Source organism: Mauremys reevesii, linkage group 1 (assembly GCF_016161935.1).
Source record: "Mauremys reevesii isolate NIE-2019 linkage group 1, ASM1616193v1, whole genome shotgun sequence".
NCBI lineage: Eukaryota > Metazoa > Chordata > Testudines > Geoemydidae > Mauremys > Mauremys reevesii.
The window spans coordinates 127870815-127897911 of NC_052623.1; the positions used below are offsets into that span (position 1 = coordinate 127870815).

General features: G+C 43.3%; 1 protein-coding gene across 5 annotated transcripts in view; it reads left to right on the forward strand.

Annotated features, from left to right (window-relative positions):
- Positions 1-21596, forward strand: part of LOC120395898 (granulocyte-macrophage colony-stimulating factor receptor subunit alpha-like) — a 101032-nt gene extending 79436 nt beyond the window's left edge. For all 5 annotated transcript variants that reach the window (XM_039520729.1, XM_039520708.1, XM_039520733.1 and 2 more), the window contains 9 exons: positions 432-558; positions 1221-1350; positions 1443-1618; positions 2540-2694; positions 12268-12303; positions 15021-15159; positions 16670-16769; positions 19930-20020; positions 20931-21596. In XM_039520729.1, the coding sequence (XP_039376663.1) occupies positions 432-558; positions 1221-1350; positions 1443-1618; positions 2540-2694; positions 12268-12303; positions 15021-15159; positions 16670-16769; positions 19930-20020; positions 20931-21002 (1026 nt within the window). In that variant the 3' untranslated portion in view covers positions 21003-21596. The remainder of the gene's footprint in view (positions 1-431; positions 559-1220; positions 1351-1442; positions 1619-2539; positions 2695-12267; positions 12304-15020; positions 15160-16669; positions 16770-19929; positions 20021-20930) is intronic.
- The last annotated feature ends 5501 nt before the right edge of the window (positions 21597-27097 follow it).

Here is a 27097-nt window from a genome sequence, read left to right on the forward strand (position 1 = left end):
TTTGCAAATTCATGGGGAAACTATTAAATATTCAGGCTCAGAACCTTCCCCAGGAAGTCATTCACAGAGGGAATCCTGTGGATGCAGATCTACCCTTGCCTTCCCAGAGGGAGCTTGCTGCTACCATCATTTGATCCCTGCAAAAGCTTCTATACTCTTTGTTGAAGGAACTCCATGGAGTCAGGTGGGAGGGCACTGGAGGAGAGGTTACTGATTGCACCCCATGGCACTTCTCCTTGTAGCAATTCAAGCAGCTGGAACTATGCAAAGACCTTAACGCTGAAAAGACTTACACCTGTGCTTAACTTTACACACTGTGAGACATCCTACTGGTCTCAATTGACTTATGTTTGGACTTTTCCCATAGTTAGAACCAGTTAAAACTGGGAAGGAAAAACAAAGGATTAATACAAATGCATGTTATTTTTCAGGTGTACAATAAAACCTACGTGTTTAGCATAAGCCACCCTAAGCCTATACATAAGGGGGCATTATTTCGAGTTGAAGCAACGCACAACCACACTTTATATTCAGCAGCAGGCAGATTCATTCCTCAAGGTAATGCATTAGTGTTTGTGAAAAGTTTTGTCTATCTGCAATATTTTGAGAAAAAAAACTGTCAGAATACATTTCATTCTAGAAGTTATCATTGATTTCATTTTTTATTACAAATGCTTTTGCAAATCTGCTACAATGATGCCATTTTGTAACAAACTGTGGTCTCAATTGTGCTAGTGACATTGTGGCAGAGGAAGGGTCCACTTTTGCACAGTAAATTGCAGGATAGAAACATCTGTGTGTGATACAATTGCTTTTCTTATGTCAGTCTCAGAGAGAAACTGAGGGTTAAAATGGTGCGTAGCAAAATAAAACAGTGACCACATTAGGCGTCTTCCTGAAGCAGTTTATGGCTAACATGAACCTCGTTCTGGCTGACTAATACAAACTGAGTCATATTGTTAATGATTATGACAACTAGATTTAATCACCATGGTTAATGGAATGCAAAAGTTTTCAAACTTCAGTGCCTAAAATTAGGCACCTAAATCCTTAGGGACCTAAAATCATCAATAGAAGTTGCAGATGCTCAAATTCTCTCTGGGTCTGACCCACTGTGTGCAGAGTTGTACCTGCTTGTACCATTAGTTCACCTTCTTCTTCTTCTTCACAAAACCAATTGGTAACATATAAATACACATGTAACTTTTCTTGTTTTCCAGGCATGAATGGAACATCTGTTGAAAACTTCTCCTGTGTGATTTACAACATTTCCTTCATGAATTGCACTTGGAAGGCCGGCAGGAATGCTCCAGAAGATACCCAATATTTTCTTTTCTGGGGATACTCAAAGTAAAGAGTTTTCATTGGCTCAAAGAAGTTTTGAATTCACATTTGACAGATGACATTTCTCATGTTTAACTGAAACATTTTGGTATATGCAGGAAAGAAGATGTACAAGAGTGTCCACATTACATAAGAGATTCACCTGGAAGACATATCGCATGCAGTTTTCAAGATGTGAAAGACATTAAAGAGGAAGTTTACTTCCTGGTGAATGGGTCCAGCAACGAATCAGAGATTCAGTTTTATGATGAGTACATCGACTTATATGAAATTGGTAAGGAAAATATTTTTTCTATTTAATATCCGTTTTTACTACAAGTAGAGTGAACCATTCTTCACTGGGAGAAGGGCCTGCATTTGTTTCAGAGCTGTGCTCCAGAACATAGGCTTTTATATTTCTTTATTTAAAAGCTGTTTCTAGCCCTTATGGTTGCAAAGATATAATTCCAAATGTGAACTGATCCTTTATCAAAAGCTGACTCTTTATCAGATGTAATCAGGGCCGCCCAGAGGATTCCGGGGGCCCGGGGTCTTCGGCGGCGGGGGGCCCTTCAGTTCCGGGACCCGCCGCCTAAGTGCCCCGAAGACCCGCAGTGGGGGCCCCCCCGCCGCCAAATTACCGCCGAAGCGGGACCCGCCGCCGAAGTGCAGCCCGGTCTTCGGCGGTAATTCGGCGGGGGGAGGGTCCCCGCCACGGGTCTTCGGGGCACTTCAGCGGCGGGTCCCGGAACGGAAGGGGCCCCCCACCGCCGAAGACTGGGCTGTGCTTCGGCGGCGGCCCCCGCTTCCCCCCCGGTCCCAGCCTCTTACCCCTAGCTCCCTCCTCACCCGGAGTCTCAGCGCCTTGCTGAACAGCCGCAGCGTGTGGCCGCCGGGGCCTGAGCCCAGTCCCGCTCAGAGCCACGTGGGGAGGGGGCGAGGCTGGGATCTCCACGCCGAGCGGAGGGAGCTGAGCTCAGGCCCCATTGGAGCTCGCAGCCCCGCCCCCTCACCACGCGGCTCTGAGCGGGGCGGGACTCAGAGGCCCCGGCAGAGACTCGGCGCTTGATGCGCTGAGGCTCCAGGAGAGGGGCGGAGGCGGGACCCTCCGCTGTTCTCTTGGGGGCCCCTGCGGAGCCCGGGGCCCGGGGCAAATTGCCCCCTTTGCCCCCCCCTCTGGGCGGCCCTGGATGTAATAGTGATTATTTTATTCTAGAAAAACTCACTCCTCCATTAAATATCACTGTAAGCTGTTCTGAAGACCGAGCAGAGTGTATAGTGCAATGGAAATGGCCCCAACTAAGCCATTTGGAAAGAAATGGAGATGGCTGCTTTAAGTATCAAATTGACATTCGAAATAAGAAAACTAACGTAAGTGTAACTTTTTGAATGACTCTCACTAGGAATATTTATTTTCTGTTTATCAATCTATAATATATCAACAAACATAAACCTCTCCTACGCTACGAGTCACCTTCCCTTCCCCATCTGTCATGCAGTCCTTTTAGATCCAGCCATTCCTGCATGCTACATACTTTATTGCCTCATTTGCTAACCTTGTCCCCATAACTGTCTTTCAGCACCTGCAACTCTCTGTGCCCACTCTCTTGACTCCTTTTGTTTCTCTCCAGCATTACACTTGCTCTCACATCATTGCTAACCCTAACACAGCAATTACTTTTCTGAACTCGGATCCAACAGCATGATCCACAGAGACAGTGGAGAGAACTAGACACTACAATTTCCTGTCCACTGGAACAGGTGAAAACCCCAGCTTACAATGCCATTCATTGTCCTGGGATGTGAAAACAGCTTCTTAAAGCTTTTAGCCCTAAGAGTTCAGGTCACTAGACGATTGAGTCACTAATTTAACTCATCCCCACCTCCAAATATATCTTTGTGCAATGACAACCCATATAATATTATAGGCAAGGCTGATAGCACCACCTATTATTAAGGTTTCCCAACATTTCCCCATCTAAGACCTTGTTTTTGGTTACTTATAATTTTGCCAAACTTTAACTATTTGGGCTGAAATTTTCCATAGCAGGTATTAGCCAAAATAGTTCAAAACAAGACTAGAGAAAAATACAGTTTTTCAATATTAAAACAATTCTAATAATGTTTTCTTTGGAAACTTGAAGCACCCAGAGGCATTTGGCAGGGGGTGTCTGTAGATGAGTACTTCATTGCTTGTGGTACAAATTTGCAGACCACTCTTTCACACATCAGTGCCCTTTTATTTCCCAGTATTTTCCCACCACCACATATATACAGCTATATACAATGCAGTACCAGTCAGGTAGCCCCTTAGGGAACCCCTTGCTTTTACAGCAGCTGGGAGCAACAGGCCCTCACTCCTCACTTTCCTGTTCCCTCTTCCTGCCAGCTTTATAGGCCTTCCTCTCAGCAGGCTCACAGGTGATTGCTCTCAGGATCCTTTAATGAGTCACACCCTGTCAGCTCCAGCCAGTTCCCCTTGATGGGAGCTATGCTAGCAGGTTCTGAGCTAACAGTGGCTGCTTCAGTGCCTCTTAAGCCAGCACCCTGTTACAGAGTCCTTTGTGTCAGGATGTGCCTTTTACAATCCCTGTGAAAATCTGCCCAAATTTGACCAGGTGAGAAGCCTTTGAAAAAATCACAGTTTGCACTTGCTCAGTAGAGACTTGCTAAATTCTGGACTCCCTGAGTATACTTGAGCCTCTCACAGCTCCTAATTTTGACTAGACTGTGCATGCTTGTCATCCCCACAGAGCTGCTGAGCATGCTCCAGCACAGGGCTATAAGGTTATGGCTGCTCCAGGCAGGGTGGGACTGGACAATGGAACTGGGAGCTGAGAAAACAGGTGGGGTGGGGGGAGAAAGAGAGTGAGCAGGGACTGAGACTGGATGAAAGGAGACTGGGACTAGGAACCAATGGGGCAGAGAGAAGGAGGTTGTGCTTGGGAGGAGAGACAGATCTGACAATGAGTTGGAGTGCAGGGAGAGAACTGGGACTGGCTGTGCAAAGAGACTGGAACAAGGAACCAGGGAAGTAAGGACACAGAGTGGATGAGAAGCACAGGAATAAAGACTGGAACTGGGAACCATCAGGGATGGGGAATGTGAGTGTGTGTGGGGGTGACTAGAGGCTGCAGGGAGAGAGAGACAGAACTGGGAGTCAGGACAAGGACCTGGCACTGGTTGTGCAAAGAGAAAACTGCGTCTGGGAACAGGGCAGAAAACTAGGACTGGGTGTGGGGGAGACTCGGAGCGAGAGTCTGGATGGGTGAGAGTAGGACCCACTAGACAATGAGCCTGGGATTGGGATCAGAAGCCTGAGAACTGGAGACTGGGACTGACTAGGTGAGGAGAATGGGACTGGGATAAGCAGCCAGTGTGGGGGGTCTATGGGACTCGCATAGGTTAGAGGGGGAAGGGCAGAATGGGTCATGTTTGTGGGCAATGGGCAGAAGAGTCTTTGTCCAGTAAAGAACACTCAGCTCCAGAGCCTGCAATGAAACCCAGGATCTCAGAGTTTCTACATTCTTCTGCCATCAGCAACTGTCTGTGAAATGCACTGGTAAAGTGTCCCATCCCCTTCTAGTGCTGGTCTAGTAGTGATCCATAATTTAAGACTGTATCATAACGCATATTACGAAGGGGCCAAATTAAGTTTGCACAGGCACTTCAATTTTTGTGTTACCTACATTTTGGGTGCTTGACTTTGTAAACATAAAGTTCTTTTAACACAGGTGTTTTGTGTGTAATTTCATATATGGCATTTGGCAGGGGGTGTCCTTTGTGTCAGGGATGTTCCTATGTGTTTCCATTATAAAGGCCATGGTACAGACAACCTTTGACATTTTCAGTGCTTCACCTTTGCACATTTAACATTCTTTTAAAGTAGCTTTTTGTATGGACTATACTTTTCTTACACGAGATAAATTGATTGTAAGAGTTTGTTCCAGGAGACAGGGATTTGCACTAATTAACCAACCTTTTAATGCCTTCTGTATTCAACTGGTGTGATGCTAACTGTGCACTGGGTTACTACAACTGACAGGGACTCGGAGCAAGGTGAAATCAAGACTGTGATGTGATGTTCATAAGCCCAAATTCAGCCCTGGGAAAAGAAGGTAAAGCTCTCATTGATTCTGATGGGAGTAGCTCAGGATTGAAGCTGATCATTGGGGTTTTCATCTCTAAACAGTAATGCAAGTCAGTAAAAGCTAGACAGTTAATAAAGTATTCAATTAGGGAACTTAGAGTAAGAGGGAAATCAAAGATGCCTGAAGGTAATAGTTTAACTATAAAGCGCTTTGGGCTTCTCTACATTACAGACACTACAGCAGCACAGCTATGGAGCTGCAGTAGTGAAGACACTTCCTACAGCAACTGATGCAGATTTTCCATCGCTGTAATTGTCAGCCCTCCGAGAGGTTGTAGCTAGCTTGAGAGAAGAATTCTTCCATCAGCCTAGCAGTGTCTACACCAGGGGTTAGGTCAAACTAGCTACAAAACTCAGGTGTGTATGTTTTTCACACACTGAACAATATAGAAGATCAATCTAATTTTTCAGTGTAGACCAGCCCTCAATACTTACTGAGGCAAAACTCCCATTGGTTTAAGGAGTGTAGCCTTCAGATGTTATATAAAAGGAACTCAGTACCAACGCATAAAAGGAAAATATGAACTAGAAGGGCAGAGTATCAGACCAAGGGATAATTATATAAAATTAAGTGAGGAATTTAATCCTGTTGAAAGTGAAATTTAGATCTTCAGCCTACCAGTCCTAGTACAGTGCACAGTAGAGAGTGCCAGTTGCTGTGCTCCAGCACAAGGATGAGCAGATTTAAGATACTTTATCTTTGAAATAATGAAATAAAATGACCACATGATGGCAGCCTAGAATCCTAAATGAGAGCGCTTTTGTTATGCTATGCTTCAGCATGACTGATTCTAAGTACTGTCTGATTTTAACTGTTTCCTTGTAAAGAGAGACCCAGATTAAAACCTTAGATCCAGTCATCCTCCAAATTTAGGGAGGTTTGGATCTGTCTCTGAACTTTGCAGCTTGGGCCCATCTCCATTTCTTGGGCTCTCCTTAAAGACTGCATTCTTCCTCTCAGGAAACATCTTGCCAGTCTCTGGCAGCCTTCCTCTTTCCACAATGCAATAGCCTCTGGCACCATCCCTCACTTTCCTAAGAGTTAGCTGCCTTGCCTGGATCTGGTTAGGCCAAAACTCCCCATCTGCTTCTCCTTCCTCCATCCCCCCACCCACCCAGAACATCTTTTAAAGACCCTTCCCTGAAGTCAGTGCTGAAACAGCATCATTAAATCAAGTTCTCCTCATCCACCTATATAAAAAAGGAAAAACTACAACCTAATCTTCAAAATCCTTACTTCTAAGACTGAAATGGTGGACTATTGTATCCCAGTGTCCCTAAAATCAGAGGGCTTCCTGTATGCCAGCATGGACTCACATCAGCACCTCTCAAGTCTCTTTTATGACCTTCCACACCAGTAGGCCAGTGGATTCCACTGGCACCGGAAGTGGGACAGGCCAGAACCATGCCCCCCCTCCCTTTAACAAAAGAAACATAAACACAGAATTCATGTCCCCCACAGATTTCCTTTTCACCGCAGAATAATAGATTCTGCTGGGAGTGATGCTGCAATTAAACCTTTTGCTCACCAGGAATTGCTGTGGTGCCAGAAAAGAGGGCAGCTGGCTCACCACTAGAGCAGCCAGTCGTGAAGAGGAAGGGGGCACTTTGGCCTTGGCCCTTTTACTTCACCAAAGGTTCCAGCACCCTTGGACTCCACCTGTTGGCTTTTCCTTCCACCAAGGTTAGAGCCTTTTTCGCCCTTGCTCTCTATACCAGGTTAGAAAGTCAGTATCTTGTTCCCTCAATATTAGCAATGAAATCTGAAGTACATCCCCCTGAGTCCCACTGTCCATCATTTACCCCCTCTACTCCCCTTTTGGCAGCCTTTGGGGAATCTCTCTGTAGCCTTATGTTCTTATGCCTACTGCCCACAAGCTGAAGTTTGGCTCCTGTTCTTCCCTTCCCTTTACAAGAGGGGAAGGTCTGGCTGGAACAAGGATCAGCTTCTGAGGTGGCCCCTAGAGAGTCAGCTCTAAGGGCTCAGTCTCTGAGAATCTATTGCCCTGTCATGGGGTTTACCTTCTACCCTTCTTTCTAGGGTGTATTGCTTTACCATCAATCAGGGCGGCTTCCAGAGCTGTGCATCTTGCAGCTATCTCCTCCTCAGCTGGACTCCCTCTGTTGCCAACAGTCCCTGGCTGGAGCAACCTTCTTCCTTTTTACTGTCCCTTCCTGTGGTAGGTTTCCCTCCTTTAAACTCCTCCCACTCCAGGCTGAACAAGCCTTGCAGGTGTGTCTTGTTAGCATGGAACAGGCACAGAGGAGATAGTTAGCCTCTTCCATACCAAGATGAGGGCATGTCCCTTCACATACCCTACCCCTCAAGATGGGAAACCCATTTGGGGTTGAGTTGTCTCCATCCCTGATCTGTGAATATAAATCTATGTTAGCATGGTCTTTTCCCATGTAGTATTATACTCGGAAACCATAAGGTTGAACAAGAGTTTGTATCCCTCATGGACTGGACCCGGCATAGGGGTGCATGATCAGTGATCAGAGACAAGGGGCTGTGTAACAGGTAATACCTGAGGGCTGCTACTGTCCACTTGACAGCGAATGCATCCTTTTCAATAATGGAGTACTACTTTCCCCTTGTGACTAGCTTCCTACTTAGGTAAAGGACATAGTGTTCTCTCCCTTCAAACTCTTGTGAAAGGACAGCGCTGAGACTGATGTCCAAGGCATCAGTGTGTAGTATGAATTCCCAAGAAAAAAAGCAGGGCTGAAGAACATGGCTGCCTGGAATATTCATGTTTTCAGTTCTCTGAACGCTTCCTTGCACTTCCCATGCCAATGGATTTTCTTAGGGTTGTTGCCCTTTATGAGGTCCATAAGTGGGTCTGCAACTGAGGCTAAGCCGGGGATAAACCACTCATAATATCCTGCCAAGTGAAGCACTGAAAATGTCTGACTTACCTCATTGTCTGGGGCACAGGACATGCCTAGACCTTATCAACCACCTCCTACACAGTACCCCAAATAGGTCACTTCGCTCACAGATACCTTATATTTTGCCAGGTTGGCTGCAAGTCATACCTCCTATAGCATTTTTAACACCTCCTATAAATGCCATAAGTGGTCTTCCCAGGTGATACTGTAGATGGTATTGATGAAGTATGCTGCAGCATATTGATGGTGGGGACTGAAGATCTTATTCATAAGCCGTTGGAAGGTAGCAACAATTCCGTGGAGGCCAAAAAGCATGGTCTTATATTGGAAGTGCCCAAAAGGGGTGGACAAAGCCATTTTCTCTTGTGAGCAAGGGGATAAGGGGATCTGCCAGTAAGCATTTGTCAGGTCAGTACCACTCAGGTGCTTCGCTGGTTCCAGCCATTCTAATAACTTGTCCAACTTTGTCATTGGGTAGACGTAGAATTTTGACCTTCCTGAAGTCAACAGAATCAAACCATACCGTCTGGCTTGGGAACTAGAATTATGGTGCACCTCCATTCACTTTTGGATTCTATAATCATCCCCATCTTCGGCATCTCTTGTACTTCCTCTCAGACCATTTCCCATATCCTTCGTGATAAGAGTCTAGGGTTCTCTTGGACTACCTGGCCTGGGGTAGTCTCTAGGTGATGTTGAACCAACCGTGTTCTCCCCAGGAGGTTGGAGAACACTGCAAAAAAGTCCCCAATTAGTGGGAGAATTTGTTTCCTTTGTGCAGGGGAGAGTCCTTCACCCCCTGGTACTGTTGCTGGAGCTTCACCGCTTGGCCCCTGGGGTCCCAATTCTGGTTTTGCTGGAATAGGAGTTATCAGCAGGGCTTCCCATGCCTACAAGGTTTGAGAAGGTTCGTGTGGTAGACCTTGGTTTCCTTCCTCCTCCTGGGTAGTTTGATCTCATAGTCTATGGGCCCTGCCTGCGTGACCAGTTTGAATGGACCCTGACATCAGACCATTAATTTAGACTTGGCTGAAGGCAGAAGAACACGGTCACCTGGCTGAAAAGTCTGTAGCCTCCTTATTGTAATTTTGTTCCTGGGTGTGCTGGGCATTCCTCAACTTCTCTCTGGCAAACATCCTTCTGTTTCTGAATTGCTCCCTTAACTGAAAGATATATTGGGTTATGTTTAAGGCCCCCAAATCATCTTCTTCCCACCCTTCTTCCCACCCTTCTTGCAACAGGTTGGTGACCATATAGCAACTCAGATGGAGAAAACTCCTTAGAGGCTTGTGTGACGTTATTGATATAATCTGGGACCATATAGAATATGGTTGCAACCAAGGTCCTGTAGTGGCACCAAATCTTATGTAAAGGGGGTCATATAAGGTGTCTAAGACCAGGTTATAGGTTGCTGGTTATGATTATGCTGTCTATATGTATGTATCATTTTGTAGTTGAAGTTATCGGTATTGGCTCTATACTGTCTGTATTTCAAATTTGTGCTGTGCTTCTAGGTGACACCCCAGACAAGTTGGTGTTAGCTCTGCCTAGCCTGCTTGATGGCCCATTAAGGACCATCAGCTACACAACTGACTCATTGAGAGAAGGCAGATATGCCTTGTAACTCAGCAAAGTATGCAGGGACTTGCCCATGTGACTCCAGACTCCATTTTGCTGTAATTTTCCACAGTAAGAACAAAGAAGTGTTCTTACACCTTGGAAGAACCTATAAAAGGCTGATGCCTCATCTCCATCTGGTCTTCAATCCTGCTTCTTACCTCTGGAGGGACTTTGTTACAAACTAAAGCTCTGAACAAAGGACTGATGACCCATCCCAGCAGGGGATGTACTCCAGAGACTTGATTTAAACCTGTAGTTTACTCCATCACTGCTACAAGCCTGAACTAAGAACTGTGCCATTACTGTATATAATTGATTCCATTAAACCAATTCTAGCTCTCATCTATATCCTTTTCCTTTTATGAATAAACCTTTAGATTTTAGATTCTAAAGGATTGGTAACAGCGTGATTTGTGGGTAAGATCTAATTTGTATGTTGACCTGGGTCTGGGGCTTGATTCTTTGGGATCGAGAGAACCTTTTTTCTTTTATTGGGGTGTTGGTTTTCATAACCATTCATCCCCAGGACGAGTGGCACTGGTGGTGATACCGGGAAACTGGAGTGTCTAAGGGAATTGCTTATGTGAGTTGTGGTTAGCCGGTGAGGTGAGACCAAAGTCCTCTTTGTCTGGCTGGTTTGGTTTGTCTTAGAGGTGGAAAAACCCCAGCTGCCCCGTTTAAGCGATTTGTCCTGAATTGGCACTCTCAGTTGGGTCCCACCAAAACCGCATCGTCACAGCTTGTGGGACCTCCCATGTGGCAAATAGAAGTGGTAGGAGTAGCCAGTCCCACTGCTTGGGGTTGTTGCTGACAAAGTGCGTCAACATCCCCTTCAGGGTCTTATGAAACCGTTCTACTAGATTGGCTGTTTGTGGATGGGACACCGAAGTCTTCAGATACTTGACCTTCTGAATGGAACATAATTCCTGCATCAGTTGGGAAATGAAATTAATCCCTTGGTCTGTTAATATTTCACAGGGAAACCCTACCTGTGAGAAGAGTTTCAAGAGTTCTGGAGCTATAGCTGACGCTTTTGGGAAGCGGAGAGGAAGAGCCTCCAGATACCTGGCTGTGTTGTCTATGCTCACTAATATATAGTGATGCCCTGCTGCAGTTTTTTCTGAGAGTCCAACCATGTCCACCCCTATTCTTTTTAAGGCGGGTCACAATGAAGGGCAGAGGGACCAAGGGTGCCTTGGTGATCCCTCTGCTGCTAGATAGTTGACACTATAGGCAGGAGGAACAACATTCTCTCACTACATAGTGCATGCCTGGCCAGTAGAATTGGGCTAATATCTGACCCAATGCCTTTTCTCTCCCTAGGTATCATGCACGGGGGATGTCATGTGCTTACTGCAACATGGCCTGGTAGCACCTGCATGGTTCTAACAGCTGGTCCTGCACTTCCCCCAGTTGATGATTCTTCTTGATTAGATACAAGCACTCCTTCTTGAGTGCGGGTATTGATTGCCTCCCTGAGACTTTGTCTCTTCTCCATTTATGGGGGCCATTTGCTCATATTTACAGTCAAATAATATCTAGAACTCTTTGAGCCGAGTCCACACCACACAGTAGGAACACCTAGCCTCATTCATACTTTTCATGACTGGGATTTGGCATCCCTACCCTCTGCTTAGCAAGTGAGGTTCTGTTTAGGATGGCTCCCCCGTTTAGGGCATGTTAAGCACAATACTAAGTAAGTATGTCTATGCAAACATTGTTTGCTCCTGAAGTCCTTTTCTCTGTGCATCATGACATGTCTGGGGAGAACGCACTCAGACCATGCTTACAGTAGAAAGAACAAAAGGCAAGCAAGAGTAGTCACACATGCACCCAAGGAACCAGCCTTAGTCTCAGCCTCAGTCTCCTCTTCCTTTGTGATGTCACAGTTAAACAGGGCAAGGGTGAGGGAGACTTTATTTCAGCACCAACATCAGGCAATTGCTTGTCTAAGAAAGAAAGAAAGAAAGCTTTGTTTCCTTTCTTTTTTAACCTGAAATGCAAGAAGCCCAAACTTTGAATAAGAAACCAAACTCAGGCGAGTTATTGGAGGAGACTCGCCAGGTTTGCCAGTCATTAATTACAACCAAGGATATCTGTATGTGATAGGAGGAAACTTATTGCATAATATTGGAATCTTAGACACTGTAAATTCTAGTTGCACCTTCTTCTGAACCAAGCAAGCAAGTAAATAATCAAAAAGGAAAAGAAGGAAAGAATTGCATTATTACAGAGTAACAAAACAAATAATAAAATAATAAAGTTTTTTCTTTGTTTTGCAGGCCAATCCCAAGGAAAGCTGCAATGAGTGTCCTACGGTAACTATTCTCTTCCCATACTAAAATATGGTCTTGTCCCAGCTTAGCATTTAGTCTCGTGCAGTGTAAAATATTGTTACTACTGCCTAAATAGTTTTGGTGTCAGTATAACACTCAAGTAGCTGTGACCATGGTCACTGGAGGGGCCATTGAGATTGCTCAATCAGGGCCAACAGCAAAGAATGGTGCAGACGATCCCCAAAACCGATGGATTATTCTTCTAATTAGGTTCACCAAATTAGACCACTCAGCTTCTGTAATACCATACTGGTTACCAAGAAGCTAAAATAGAGTTTCCCCCTAAGCAATCCAGCCTTTGGCTCCCACCCAGACAGCCATGTCTGTCATAGATGGTGAGGATTACTTAAAATCTTATTCACCATATATGAAGTTCTATCAGTCCCAGGAGACTGGACACATTAATCATCAGGTAAATGAATATTTCAAATTTGACTCAAGTACACGCTTACGGCCGATTTTTATTAGCTAATTTAAGATTTATTTAAAAACAAAATAAAAAGTTACTTTGGTTACAAGATCATTATACATAAGATATGAATAAAGGTCTTAGGTCAGTTTCATAGCAGAAATGGTGAGCTTCTAATTTGCAAAAAGTCTTTCCAGAATCAGTTTAATAGGTTATAGTCCAATAGCCAGTCCATGTATAGATTTTGTTCAAATTCTTCCATAAGAATTTGCAGGGACAGTCCAGGATATTTGGATGAAGAATAGGTAATATACATTGTTGCATTGAAGTAAATCTCTATTTCCTAAGCACACAACTAGCTGCATTCAGTAGCATAAGGCAATTAACCATTCAATAGTTCATAGGTAGTTTACTACAAATTTCAAAGAGAAATAAAGATAATGGTATTATTACACCCCAAATTTCATCTAAATGTTAATATTCCTTTTTCATCCCTGAATCAGTAGAATATAAGAACAGTAAGGAACAGACATTTAGCATCCACAAACTAATCTGGTCACATTTTTAACATCTAACAAGATCTAGGTAAACACAGACAAATACACTCAGTATCTTCTTCTAATTCTCTACTTTCTCTACTTTAACATGGCTTTGATAACTATCAGCAAGGAATGGCCCTGTTTACCATTGCAATGCTTGTCTAATATGTCCTTAAGGTTGATTTTGGGTCACTTAGCCTGCTCATTTTGCTTAACCCTCACTGGCTTACTGTCACAGCAGCATACTAAAAGGTATCTTTATGTATCAGTTTTCTTAAATATATCATATTCCAAACTGTTAGGTTAGAATCAAGGATTTATGTAATCTGGATTGACCCTTAAAAATGTTAAATTGAGATGCAGACTCCTCTTGGAAATCTTAGACATAGTCTTCAGACCCACAGGTTGAAAATGACTGTTCTACCTATGCTAATGAAAACCTTTCACGGACCCCTTAGACATAATCTTAAGACCCCCAAGGGGTCCGTGGACCACAGATTGAAAACCACTGCCCTAGCACTCCACACACCTTTCAAAACCTTCCATTTTCTATTGGTTTCTCACACATACTAATACAAATAAAATAAATTCTGTCTCTTTATCATATTTTGATGTTGTTTTGCAAAAGGTGGAAAACAAATTTTGTTCCATTCTTTGCAATAATTTCCCATGTCTGGTAGAAAATAAATAACATAAAACCCAACATCAAAACCTTAGGACCATTTAAATTAGACAAAGAAAACTTCAAGCTCTCTAGGAGCCTCAGTATCTTATTTACTGTGGTTCCAATATATGCCAAGTTATTCACTTTAACAGGAATCTGACCTGTATACTTCACCTCAATCCAGAAAGCCATCCAAGAGTTAGCAGAACAGTATCTTAAAGGCACTAAATCCTAGTAACATAAAGTAGTGTACGTCTTTACAATATATATGAGCTATTGGGTGGACTCAAACACAGTAATGTCTAGCAGAGACAGTGAATAGCATTGGGAGGACATCTTCTCTGAGTTCTTGTTGCTGCCAGCTTAGGTGGGGGAGGAGAAAGGCAAAGGCATGCTGTCACTGTTCCCTATTTTATATCCTCAATCCATGTGCCTAAAAGACACTTGCTGGTGGGCTTTGCTGAGTCACCGCGTTGAGCAATGCCCCCTGTGTGGCCTTGTGCAACTGAATCATAGAGTTGAGCTGTCCCCATTGTGTGGTGCTTTGGCAACTATCATTGAATTGTAAATCCTTTAATTATAAGTCCCTGGCTGATTAATGATCATTGAACACACTCCTGGGCGGGAGTCCTTTGTATGTCACTAGCAAATTTACAGCATATTTCAGTAACCCTACAGCAAAATCTCATAACTTCATACACACTGGTGATATAAATATTTGGACAGAACAAGGGGTTTCAGCAGATCGTGACCTTTCATATGATATCTTATATGGCATGCTTTGTATGAAATATCACAACCACATATGAATGATGAATATGAGGGTTTCCTGGTGCCTTTTTGAGGTACAGTGTGTCACAACCATATTCTGTTTCCATAAGCAGGCACAAATATACTCTTTGTAAAGCTGGGATCAACAAATGAAAATGTACATGTTATTAACATCTACATATACAATGAAGACAAGTACTGTGTTTGTACAGTGTCTAGCACAATGGGGCTGTGTTATTGGCTGGCCCTTAGGCACTACCATAATACATGTTGTTCTTATTATTAATAACAATGCTAATAATTGCTTTGTTTCTAGGTACCAGGAACAAGCTTCACATTTCAGAATTACAATGTCAAAGAAAAATACACCTTGCAAATCAGAGCAAAAGGATATAATTGTCTTATAAGCCAGAATTGGGGGGAATGGAGTGAGCCCATTGAGTTTGGTATGGATGGTGAGTATTTCTTTTATTTAATTTTCCCTCGGTAATTACCTGTCTGTTTCACTTACTGTCTCACCTTCACAGACACAAACGAATCTTAATTCTATTCAAATATTTCTTCCTGCCTGCTCAGAAGGAAGTGAGGGAGGATACTATGTACCTTTTAATACTTGGGACGCACTCAAATACTATGGTAATGAATGCCAGAAAGAGTTAAGGCTGAAATAGCAATAAGGGCTCAGCTACCACGATGAGTGTGGCATATCATAAACACATTTTCCTTTGCTACCATCTCATAGTTGTCATCTCTTCTTCCACTTCCATGTCCTCTCCTACTCATCCTCATTCTCTGTATCCGTGTGACAGATTTTCGTTACCAATATGCCTGGGGTGTCAGGTTATCTGGCTGAGGCTGCAGGATTGTTTGGGCAGGAGATGACGAAACACACCAAGTGTTTAAGTTTATAGCTTTATTGATAAAATAATAAAATAACAGCAGTGAGTGTTGGGACTGGTCCCACGTCACTCAGAGGAAGAAAGAAAGCATTAGTACCCCAAGCCCTGACCCACTTTCATACTCATGCACAACCCAAGGCTGGCCAAGACTGCGTGTAACATAAGAAGAAGACGGGGAGGGGTGGATGGGAGTTCTTGTCCTGGGCCCAGGTCGTCTCGGGTTTGCTGTGTTCTCCTAGTTGCTCCTGCTCTTAGGAGGGTTTTTATGTTCTGGGTTCTTTTGGGGTATTTCTTTCAGGGACCTTTACTCCTGATGCTCTTTGTATCAGTCCAAACCATCTTTCTGTGGTTTTCTCAACTTTTCCAAAACAGAGCAGCTAGACTTTCTTGTCCTCTTTGTTTTTCTCCGTGCTGGCCTTCGCTTGTCTCGCTCATTATGGGCTGCCTCTGCAGGTCTGTTTAGCTGAATTTTTCTTTTTTACGGCTGGTTGGTGGATTCCAGGCCCCTGTCTTTTTCAGCAGGCAGCCAAGCATTGGCTGTGAGCTGCGGCCTTTGGGTGGAGTCAGTGCCTTATCTTTTGCTTGAGCGAGCTAGAGTGTCGAGTTAACCCATTCTCTGCTTTCTTCCTCCTTCCCCCTCTGGCTTCTGCAACTTGCAAAGGAAACTTCCATTCCACACTCACACCCTTGACCCTCCCCAACATGCTTTGCGATGCTTGCAACAGCATTAGCAACATGTAGTGCTTATCTGCCTCCCCAGGGGACCTGAGGGAGGGGGCCATTGGGTTGTGATATCCTCCTCTTTTGTCTTCTGATGGAGTCTTCATAAACTCCTGTGCTCCATGGCCCTGGTTGATCTATGCTTCTGTTGGATTTATAAATTCTATCTGCTCCTCAGTCCTTTACTCAGTAAAGTATCAGACAGAAAAGTATCAGATTACACAAGCAGGTTTATCATGCTGGCATACACTGCTATCAGTCATCTAAGCAGCTATTTGACATAGCCATGTGTGCTCATCTTTACTATGCAAAAAAAGTATAACCTTTGTAACTGTCTTTCTTTAAGGTAACCCAGATGATGCAGTTCTTATATATACAATTGTTTTACTCCTCATAGCACTTGGAACAATCCTTGTGGTACTGGTAATATTTTTTCTCTGCAAAAGGTAAAACTTTTTGTGACACATATATATACCCCCAAAAAACAACCTTAAGTGCCTGATTTTTTTATTTTTTTATTTTTTTTTTTTGGCAGGGTGATATTTATAAAGGAATTGCAATATATTAGCAGGAACTGCTACCACCAGTTTTTATTAAGGTTGCCCAACTCTTCCCATTCTAAGACCCCTGTTTTCAGTTGTTTATAACTTTGCCAAACCATTTGGACAGAAATTTTCCATGCTACATTGAAATGAATTAATCTTCCTTCCTTCCTTTCCCTATAATGGCTGCTCCCAGCTGCTCTGAGCTGAGGTGGGGCTGAACACCAGAACTGAGATTAGAGAGCCCATCTCCCCTGTCTTCTCAATGACCCCCTGCTAGCACTCAGGCCACATGGAGGAGGGAGGAGTGTGATTCAGATGCAGGGAGATCAAGAGCCTAATGTAAGGCATTGCATGAGAAGTCTTGGGGAATAGATTCGGACAAGGAGTGTTGGGGGAAAAACTGGGCCTGGCTGGGCAAAACTACATCTGGGAGCCAAAGAGAGAAATGGGGGAAAGACAGGGAGAGAATGGGTGCGGGGGAAACTGAGATTGGATGAGAAACTGGGTGAGATTGGGACTGAAAACCAGTGGGATGAGGAGAAGGTGTGGAGAGGGGAGAGAGATTTGACAATGAGCTGGGCTGCAGGAGGAGAACTGTGGCTAACAGGGCAATGAGACTGGGGCAAGCAGCCAGGGGAGGTGAGAACACTGAGATTGGACGAGAAGCCCCAGGAGAGAGACTGGGAGCAGGGGAGGAAACTGGGACTGGCTGAGCAAGACAACTGGGGACAAGGAACTCAGGCATGAGGAGAGGGAGGACTAGTAATGGCTGGGCAAGGAGGTTGGGAGTTGGAGAGGATAGTGGCTGGGCCTTACTGGACAAAAAGTGTGGGATTGGGATCAGATGCCTAAGGAGTGGAGACTGGAACAGGCTAGTGAGGAGAATGGGAGTGGTAGCTAGTGGTGGGATAAAGATAGGACTGTGAGAGGGACAGGTTGTGGGGAATGGGGAAGAAGGGGTAAAGCCAGTGTGGGATGGACAGAAGAGTCTCTGCCCTCCGGAGCCTGAAATGGAACCCAAGATCCCTGAGTCTCATCATTCCCTTGCTGTCAGCAAAATCTGTGAACCCCACTGTCAAAGTGTCACATCTCCCTCTAATGTTGGTCCACAGAGGATAACAACCTACTATTGGTATCAGTTATCTATTAGCTGAAATGGAAGAGGTCTATGTGGTGGAGGTTGAAAGGTTCCAAACCTGCTGATGATCCATGAAGGTGTCAATCTGATGCCATATGATGGAATTTCTGGTTTTTTTCAACTGCCTTTTTAAAAAACTTAGGCAATTACACACCAAAAATCCATTAAATCACATTAATGTGATAAAGTCAAGCACTCAGATGTTAGAAAATGGCAACTTGTACAACCTTGATTTATCATCCTTCTGCATATGCATTATGATACAGTCTTTAATTGTATGATCACATACCATTTTTTCCACAGGACCTCTGCCTCATTCAGTGCACAGAATGGTGCACATTTAATGAACCGCTAGTCATTATTTTGTTTTATCCTCATTATTCAGTCTGTGGGCCCCAGGCCTTTTTTACTGCACAATATTCTAATCCTGCTGTGAAGACAGAATTACTGATTTTTAATAGGCTTTTACATGGTGCTCATTACTATAGTATCTTCCCTAGAGTGCTTCATAAATATTAATGAATTTATTTTCACAATACCCCTGTAAGATGAAAGGGGCTATTTTATTCCCATTTTACAGAAGAGGGAAGAAGAGGCACAGAGAGGTTAAGGTCATAACTAACCACTAATTTTGGATGCTCAATCTGAGACATCTAGGACCTTTTTTTTCAGAATACTCAAGAGTTATATAGAACTTCATGTGTTCAAAGTGAAGTTTCCATTGACTTCAGTTGCAGTTGTGAGTGCTCAGCACTTCTGCAGCTCAGACCAAGGATTTCAAGTCAGGTACTCTTAAAAAGTGGAACACACAATTAGTGACCACCTGTGGAAAGTTTAATTTAAGTGAGCACAGAATCTCATAGGAACTCTGGCAGAGGCAGGGATAGAATTCAGTTTTTGAGGGCATCGTTCAACTGCCTCAACCTGGAGACCACCTTTTCTCTTCCTGTGAGCCCTGCCTCATTCACTGCACACTTTCCAAATTCTGCAACAAATGAGCCAGGGATCCTACACACAGTAGTCTCATTCACTACACAACCCTGAGCAGGTCCATCCTGTGAATTAAATGAGGCAGGAGTTCTGAAAAATAATATAAGATTATGTAATTAAAGACTATATTGTAATGCATGCACACAAGAGGGCAGAACTAAGATTGCTCAGGCAACCTTAATACTGGCATTTCCTAACCTATGAGTGCTTGACTTTGCAATCTTAATAATGTGCAGTCACATACAAAAATTATCTTTTCTACAGTTTTGTATCCCAAAAAGCTTGCAATCTAATTTATATAAGTAAACACCTGGAGTAGTGAAATCAGTGACATGTCTATAACTATGCTTTCCTATTTATTAAATCCTATCAAATAATATTTGTACTCTTTCTTTAACACTGTAGCAGGAAGCCAGGTCAGTTGGATGGCAGTGGAGCAAGTTTTGGCCAGAAGGTCTACAAGTGAAACAGAAGAGCTTTAATAAGGAGCTTAATTCTCCATTGCCCTGCACCTGTTTGGTTATTTACACTAATGCAAAATAAATGTAAATTACTATCATTTCTATTTGATAGCATTTTACATTTACTTTGCAATGATGTAAATGGCATCATAAAGTTCAGGGCAATGGAGAATCAGGCCTAAAATGGTTTCCTTATTCTAATCAAGTTCCTTATTCAGTATTAGAAGAGAGTGACTTTCTGTTTTTGTTTTTTTTTAACCAGTCACAAGTAGTAGTAATCAAAATTCTAAACAATCAATTGATGTTAATCCACTCTACACTAACCAAGCATAAATTTTCAGTTCCTCCACTGATTCATTGTACCTTGAAAAGGGAAAAAAAGAAATGTCTCAAACATGTAATAAAACAGAAAATATTTGTGCATGTTCTGTACCCATGTTTTTTTCTTCACCATTTCTTCTTGTTCCCAAAGATACTGCAGTTTGAAAAAAATGTTTTCTCCAGTTCCGCAACCAAAAAACAAATTTGGGGAACTTTTCCAAATATCTGATAAATATATACAGGTAAGTTTTCCTTATGTAAAATGTGTTGATTGTAAGGATCTATCACAGACTGGAAGGTCTGATACAAAAAGTCGAGGTTTGCATTTCAATTTATAAACATTAAGAGAGTTTGATGTGAATTCTTCTTTGCTGTTGTTCAGTGTTGTGTGCTGTTAAACAATTGTTCCAGCCCACTGGTTCTCCCATTCTAATGCTGAGTGACTATTGATACTGGTCAATTACAGGTACTTCTGACCAGTGTCACGTGACTAGGGCCAAAACATAAAGAGAATTCTTTTGTCAGTCCTTCAGTTTTGCTTCTTCATACAGTCTTAACATGCTTGAGTAAAGACTGCAGAACTTCCATTCACATTAATTGGAGTTTAAGAACTTTAAGAACCAAAGTGTTTCATCCTTTATCTACAATCTATTTGGGTTAATAGAAAACTACACAACAGAGAGATGTTCACAGACTGAGAATAACTTTATTTTTCTTTACCATGTCTGGGAGAACTCAAAGAGAAGTTCAGTATTCAAATCACCTCCTTTACTTTTATTCCGTGTGACATGGCTAGTTGACATTTAGCTCTTGATCATCACATGAATAGTGTTGAAATAAACATGACTGGCTCTTAGCTGGAAGATATGAATGTATTGTTTTCTGGAAACATTTTTACATTGCAAAACAATATAATGTTGATTTTGCCTTTGAGGTATCATAATACCGGTGTACCAATGTTGTTTTCCTCTTAATGATAACTCTCTGATAACCAAGAGGTGGGATCATAAAGAAAAATTAAAGGGAAAAAAATGAAATATTTCCATTAAATACCTTTAACCATTAAATGAATAAACTGAAGTCTCAAGTGGTAAATCTCTAGTTAATCTCATGTATGAAACTAAGGGAGATTTTTTTTCCTCTCTTCAATAGAGGGAATGGATGGATCTACCACCCACAAAATATGAAACTGAAGAAATAACCACCGTTGAAGAAATTAAGTAACTTCTAAAAGCAAAATGAAGCATTTGGATTCCCCAACTCAAACAACTACAAATCCTCATGGCAATTTTGTATGTTTGCACACTCGCTCCCTTTCTCTCCCCTACAAATGTTGCCTGACACTTCTGTTATAAGACCCTCTTTCAGTTTCTTATAACTTTGTCGAATCTGAACATTTGGACAGAAGCTTTTCCATGCTGCGTGTCTGCTTGAGGGTGAATATTCTTGGAGTGTTTAAAAAAAACAAAACATTTCAGTAATTTGTTAGAACAACTTTAGCGAAAAAAATGTTATTTTGCCCATATTAAAAGACCTCTTACAACCTTTTCATTTACAATCTCTAGTACCTCCCTGCTTTGAAACTGGTGGAAATTCAGCAGGGGTGTTGCTGTGGTGACAAGAATGTGCTTTATTCATCCTTAAGAATATCAACCCAAATTTGGCCAAGTTATGAAACAAAAAAGGCATTTAATACATGGGTCATTGCTGTGTTTTCTGTTATTGTTGTTCTCTTCTCATTGAATAGTGGGCCTACCATAGAATCATAGAATATTAGGGTTGGAAGAGACTTCAGGAGGTCATCTAGTCCAATCCCCTGCTCAAAGCAGGACCAGCACCAACTAAATCATCCCAGCCAGGGCTTTATCAAGCTGGGCCTTAAAAACCTCTAAGGATGGAGATTCCACCACCTCCCGAGGTAACCCATTCCAGTGGTTCACCACCCTCCTGGTGAAATAGTGTTTCCTAATACCCAACCTAGACCTCCCCCACTGCAACTTGGGACTATTGCTTCTCATTCTGTCATCTGCCACCACTGAGAACAGCTGAGCTCCATCCTCTTTGGAACCCCCCTCCAGGTAATTGAAGGCTGCTATCAAATCCCCCCCTCTCATCTCTTCTGCAGACTAAATAACCCCAGTTCCCTCAGCCTCTCCTCATAAGTCATGTGCCCCAGCCCACTAATTTTTTTCTTTGCCCTCCGCTGCACTCTACAATTTGTTCACATCCCTTCTGTAGTGCTGGGACCAAAACTGGACACAATACTCCAGGTGTGGCCTCACCAGTGCCAAATAGAGGGGAATAATCACTTCCCTCGATCTGCTGGCAATGCTTCTACTAATACAGCCCAATGTGCCATTGGCCTTCTTGGCAACAAGGGCACACTGCTGACTCATATCCAGCTTCTCGTCCACTGTAATCCCCAGGTCCTTTTCTGCAGAACTGCTACTTAGCCAGTTGGTCCCCAGCCTGTAGCGGTGCATGGGATTCTTCCTTCCTAAGTGCAGAACTCTGCACTTGTCCTTGTTGAACCTCATCCGATTTCTTTTGGGCCAATCCAATTTGTCTAGCTCACCTTGGACCCTTATCCCTACCCTCCAGCGTATCTACCTTTCTCCCCATCTTAGTGTCATCTGCAAACCTGCTGAGAGGGTGCAATTCATCCCATCATCTGGATCATTAATAAAGATGTTGAAAAAAATGGCCTCAGATCCAATCCCTGTCCTTGGTCTTTCTCTCGCTTCTAATTTATTTGTAAAATGTTTTCTTGTTACACTTTATGTCCCTAGTTAGGCCAAGGAACAAAATGAGATTAAACTTTCTAATTTTGTACCTATATGCTTGTGTTGGTTTTTTTTAATTGTAAGCCTTCTGACACGCGGAGCCGGCAGCAGCCAGGGCAGGGTTCAATATCTAAGGGTTCCTTTTCCACACTACAACACAGTACCAACCTGAGCCTCTACCCAATAACATGGGAAAATTACACATCACCCCTGGTGCCTGAAAGGCAATACTTCCCCACTCGCAAACACACAGTCTGAGTGTAGAAAAGAAACTTTTAATGAAAGGAGAGAAGTCACTCAACAATAATTAGGGAAAATGCCACAAGCAGTTTTTATAAACCTAAAACTGTGAGGACACCCACCCCAGAGTGTGTGGGGCAGCATCTTCTGCCTCATGTTCTACAACCAAAAGTTCCTTTACTGTGTCCCCCTCTGCTCCCTCACCATATCCCACTCACAGTAGTTGTCCTTGGTCATTGAGGACCCAGGGTTCAGAGCTGCATCTGTGTGAGTCCACCTCCCACCCGCTGAAAAAGACACCTGGTTTGCTCCGCCATCTGAGCACTTGCTCTGGCTGGCCGCCTCACCAGCCACTGCTCCTCACCACCTGGCCGCCCTGCCAGCTGCTGCTTTTTGTTGCCTCCCACCGGGCAACTGCTCACCACTTTTGCCGGCCAACTGCTTTCCACTTTCACTGGTCACTCCCACCAGCCGTCCATCAGTCACCTTCTGCTGCCACTTGCCTCTCTACTGTGACCACTGTAGGTCAGTCTCTTAGTGATTTTTTTTAAGCTTGGGCAGAAACACTGCTCTACCACAAGTGATTTCACCCCTTATTGAGTACTTAGCATAACAAAAGGCTCCTAATAAAGTCTATTTAGCTTTAGCTTTAAACACTGGGGAGGAACAAGTTAAACCAGACCAGGGACCCTTAAGGAAAGTCCACACCTCCTGGCTGGGATACCTATCCCCACCCCTCTTATTTTCACAATGCTCTGGCATTCGAGCACCTGGCTTAACGAGGTCCTTTCAGCTGAGGGTGACCCCCTCATTTGGGACAGGTTAATCACAGTCCTGCTCCCCTTTATTCATACAAGGACACCATTGATAACAGCATTTAATTCCCCTGCATTCAGTACTAAAGTGATTTGTAACCCAACACTGGCCAAAGTTGATCACTTTGAGCAACACTGCACTATCTGCTGGATATCTAAACAGAGTAGGCGTGTTTGCGCAAATACAGTTTGCTCCTGAAGTCTCTCTCTCTGCCAGCTAGCTGTCAGGGGAGAGTTCATTCAGACCTTGCTTACATCATATTCATCCTTTGTAATTAGACTTAGAGTCATACAAAGAGTGGAAACTTTTTCAAGTTTCAAGTCATTAAAGATCTCTTGGTTAAGCCTAATAACTAGGTCAACATACAGTATTCATAAATTATTAGTGGCTCAACTTCCATCAGCCTTTTCCTGTAAGTTTCCTCCTGGCTGCCAGGAGACACTGTGGTGCCTGACACAGGAACTGAGAGCAGGGAGACTGTCCTGTGTTCTCTGACATCCAGGAGGAATCAGCCTGATTGGAATGCAGAGGGGGCAGAGACAGGGTCCAGGAAGGGGTAGGCCAGGGCAGAGATAGTCTGTACTGCAGCAGGATTGAAATAGGGCAGGCTTTGGAGGGATGGGGATAAGACCAGCTGAAGGAGTGCATTCTAAGGGCAGGGGCAGAGTGAAAAGGGAAAGTGTCTGTAACCACTAGAGAACACTCTTCCCCCCTCTTCCCCCAAGCCTGGACTAGAATCAGGGATTCTTGAGTCTGATCATTCTTCTGCTGTCTAGCAAGTATTTATGAAACCCACTGGCAAAGTGTCTTATCTCACTTTTGTGGCTGGTCCACGCAGCAGTAGCTGGTGGTTATTTTCTAGGTTACTCCATTGTATTTTAAGTGGTAGAAATCAATGTTCTGGATCTAAAGGTTATAGTCTTTGCTGATAACCCATGTAAAGGGTCTATATGATTCCACACAACTCAATTTGTTGTTTATTTTCAGTTTGGTTTTTTGTTTGTTTTTTGAAACCTAGGAAATTCATATAAAACTGTTAAAAGAAAATTAACATACATTGCAAAGCAGTGCACTCATACATAAGGAAATGTCTGAATAAAGGCTGCCTGTCAAATCTAAATTTGACCCCTTGTGCATAAGAATTGTGAGTTTTTAATGATATGATCATATTCTATATTTTTCCCACAAGATCACAGCTTCATTGGTGTGCAAGACAGATGTTGCTCACTGAGCTGATAGCTATTCAAATGTTTTTTTAAACTCCGTACTAAACATGTGCTTACCTCTGTTTCACAAACATTAACAAATTTATCTTCATAACATGCCAGTGAAGAAAGGTGGTATTACTAGCCCCTTTACAAAAGTGCAACTGAAGAGCAGAAAAATGTAAGGCTAAAAATGGTCACATGTCCACTAATTTTGGATGCCCAACTTGAGATGTTTAGGGCCTGATTTTTCAAGGTATGTGTCCTATTCCCATTAAACTGAGTTGGCACATATATATAACCAGGGTAAAAAAAAAATAAAAGATTAGTTAATGTCCAGTGAAACACATATGTGAAAATTAAGAGGGAGGAAAGTATTAAATATGCATATAATTGAAATATTTAAAGGCCAGCTTTGTGAAGACTGGCTAGTTTTTATACTTTTTGAAACGTTCTCTTATTCAGCATGTACAGCTGATCCAAAAGACTGACTAATGGCAGTAGTAGGTGAGTTCCAATTATAAACTCTTTTTGAGTATAAATTTCTGAATATCTCAATGCTGCCCATTTTCCTAGGTTTTTTTTTTTAAATTTAACTGTGATTCGATACATTTGAATAGAAATTGATTCTTGCAATAATACAGAAAACAAAAGTTTTTAAATTTCTCATTTATTGTTTGAGTTCTATGTTCCCACACTGTATAATCACACAAAGCTGCTGTTGCTAAATATGATAAAGAATCATAGAAAGCATGAAAAGTGATACAGGCTGTAATTTACAGCAGAGATGAAGGGGATACAAGTTCCATCAACGCTCCCTTAAAAAATTAGGTCCCCCTCCTCCAGTTTGTGTGTGTATATATATATAAAATACATAAAAATATATAATATATAAACATTTCAATACTATACCAATCACAGTGGCTGCTCCAGTGCTAGCAGCAGATTTTGGTCTTTTCTTACTGAGGAGTGCTGACAATTATTTGGTGTACCTTTTGTATTCTCTCCACCTTCATTACCAGTGGCCCCTAAAGGAGGAAACTAGAATGGATCCTGTTTATTTTTAACTGCTTTAATAAGTAGTCTTGACATCTGAAACAGCAGCTTGCAATGAGAACCCAACACTACAGGACCTGTCAGCTCTGCAGAAACTAGTATGAGAAATAACACCATTAAGTATGTTGAAGATAACCAACATACTTGCTAGCAGTAATACCTGCATGAGTTAATCATGTTTGTTACTGGAAGATGTACCATGTATCTAGGAATGTGATTACATTACATAAAAACCTTAAAATCAATGGCTAACTGGTACTGGAAGAAATCCAGCTTCAACTCTGACAAATGTCTGTGAACCTCAAGCCTCCAGAGGAAGTATCATTAGCCAAATCATAGACCAAGTGGCCTGAGCATCTAGTGCCCAGGGTTATACTATAGGTTGTACCAGGGGTGGTCAAAATATGGCTCAAGGGACAAATCTGGCCCATCTAACATTTCTGTCCAGCCCACCAGGCTCTTTGGCTGCCCCCTTGCAACCTCCAGGCCGCTAAAAGTACCGTGGGGTGCTCAGGCAGGCTGCCTGGCTGTTGTGGCCCCACACCACTCCCGGAAGCGGCCGGCTGCTGCTGGCAGAGGCATGTCTCTGCGTGCCTCTGGCGGGGAGGTGGCTCTGTATACTGCCCCCATCCCCATCCTCACAGCTTCCATTGGCTGGAAACCAGCTAATGGGAATTGCGGAACCAATGCTTGCAGGCACCAGCACCATATGGAGACCTGCTGCCCCCCTCCCGGCAAGAGGCACGCAGAGACGTGCCACGGTGCCAGCAGCCAGCCATTTCCGGGAGCAGGGTGGGGCCACAGCCTGCAGGGAGCCTGCCTAAGCCCTGTTGCACTGCCAGCTGGGAGCCACCTGTATAAGCACCTCCCGGCCAGAGACTTCACCACACTCCTGCCCAAAACCCAGCCCCTGGTCAGAACCCCCTCCTGCACCAAACTCCCTCTCAGAGATCATACCCCAACACTGCACCAGCCCAAAGGTCTCTCCTGCACCCAAACTCCCTCCCAGACCTGAACCCCCTCCATTAACATAGTAGAAATGTGTGGCCCCTGATGACATATCAAAATTCGGAGTGGCCCCACTGTGAAAATTATTGCCCACCCCGGGTTATAATAATGGCTCCCAGCCTTTTCCCATCGGGGAATACCCCAACATATTTTTCCATTTGTGAAGGGGGCTTTTGGAGGCGGGGGATATTATTTTCTTTTTCCTGTTTCC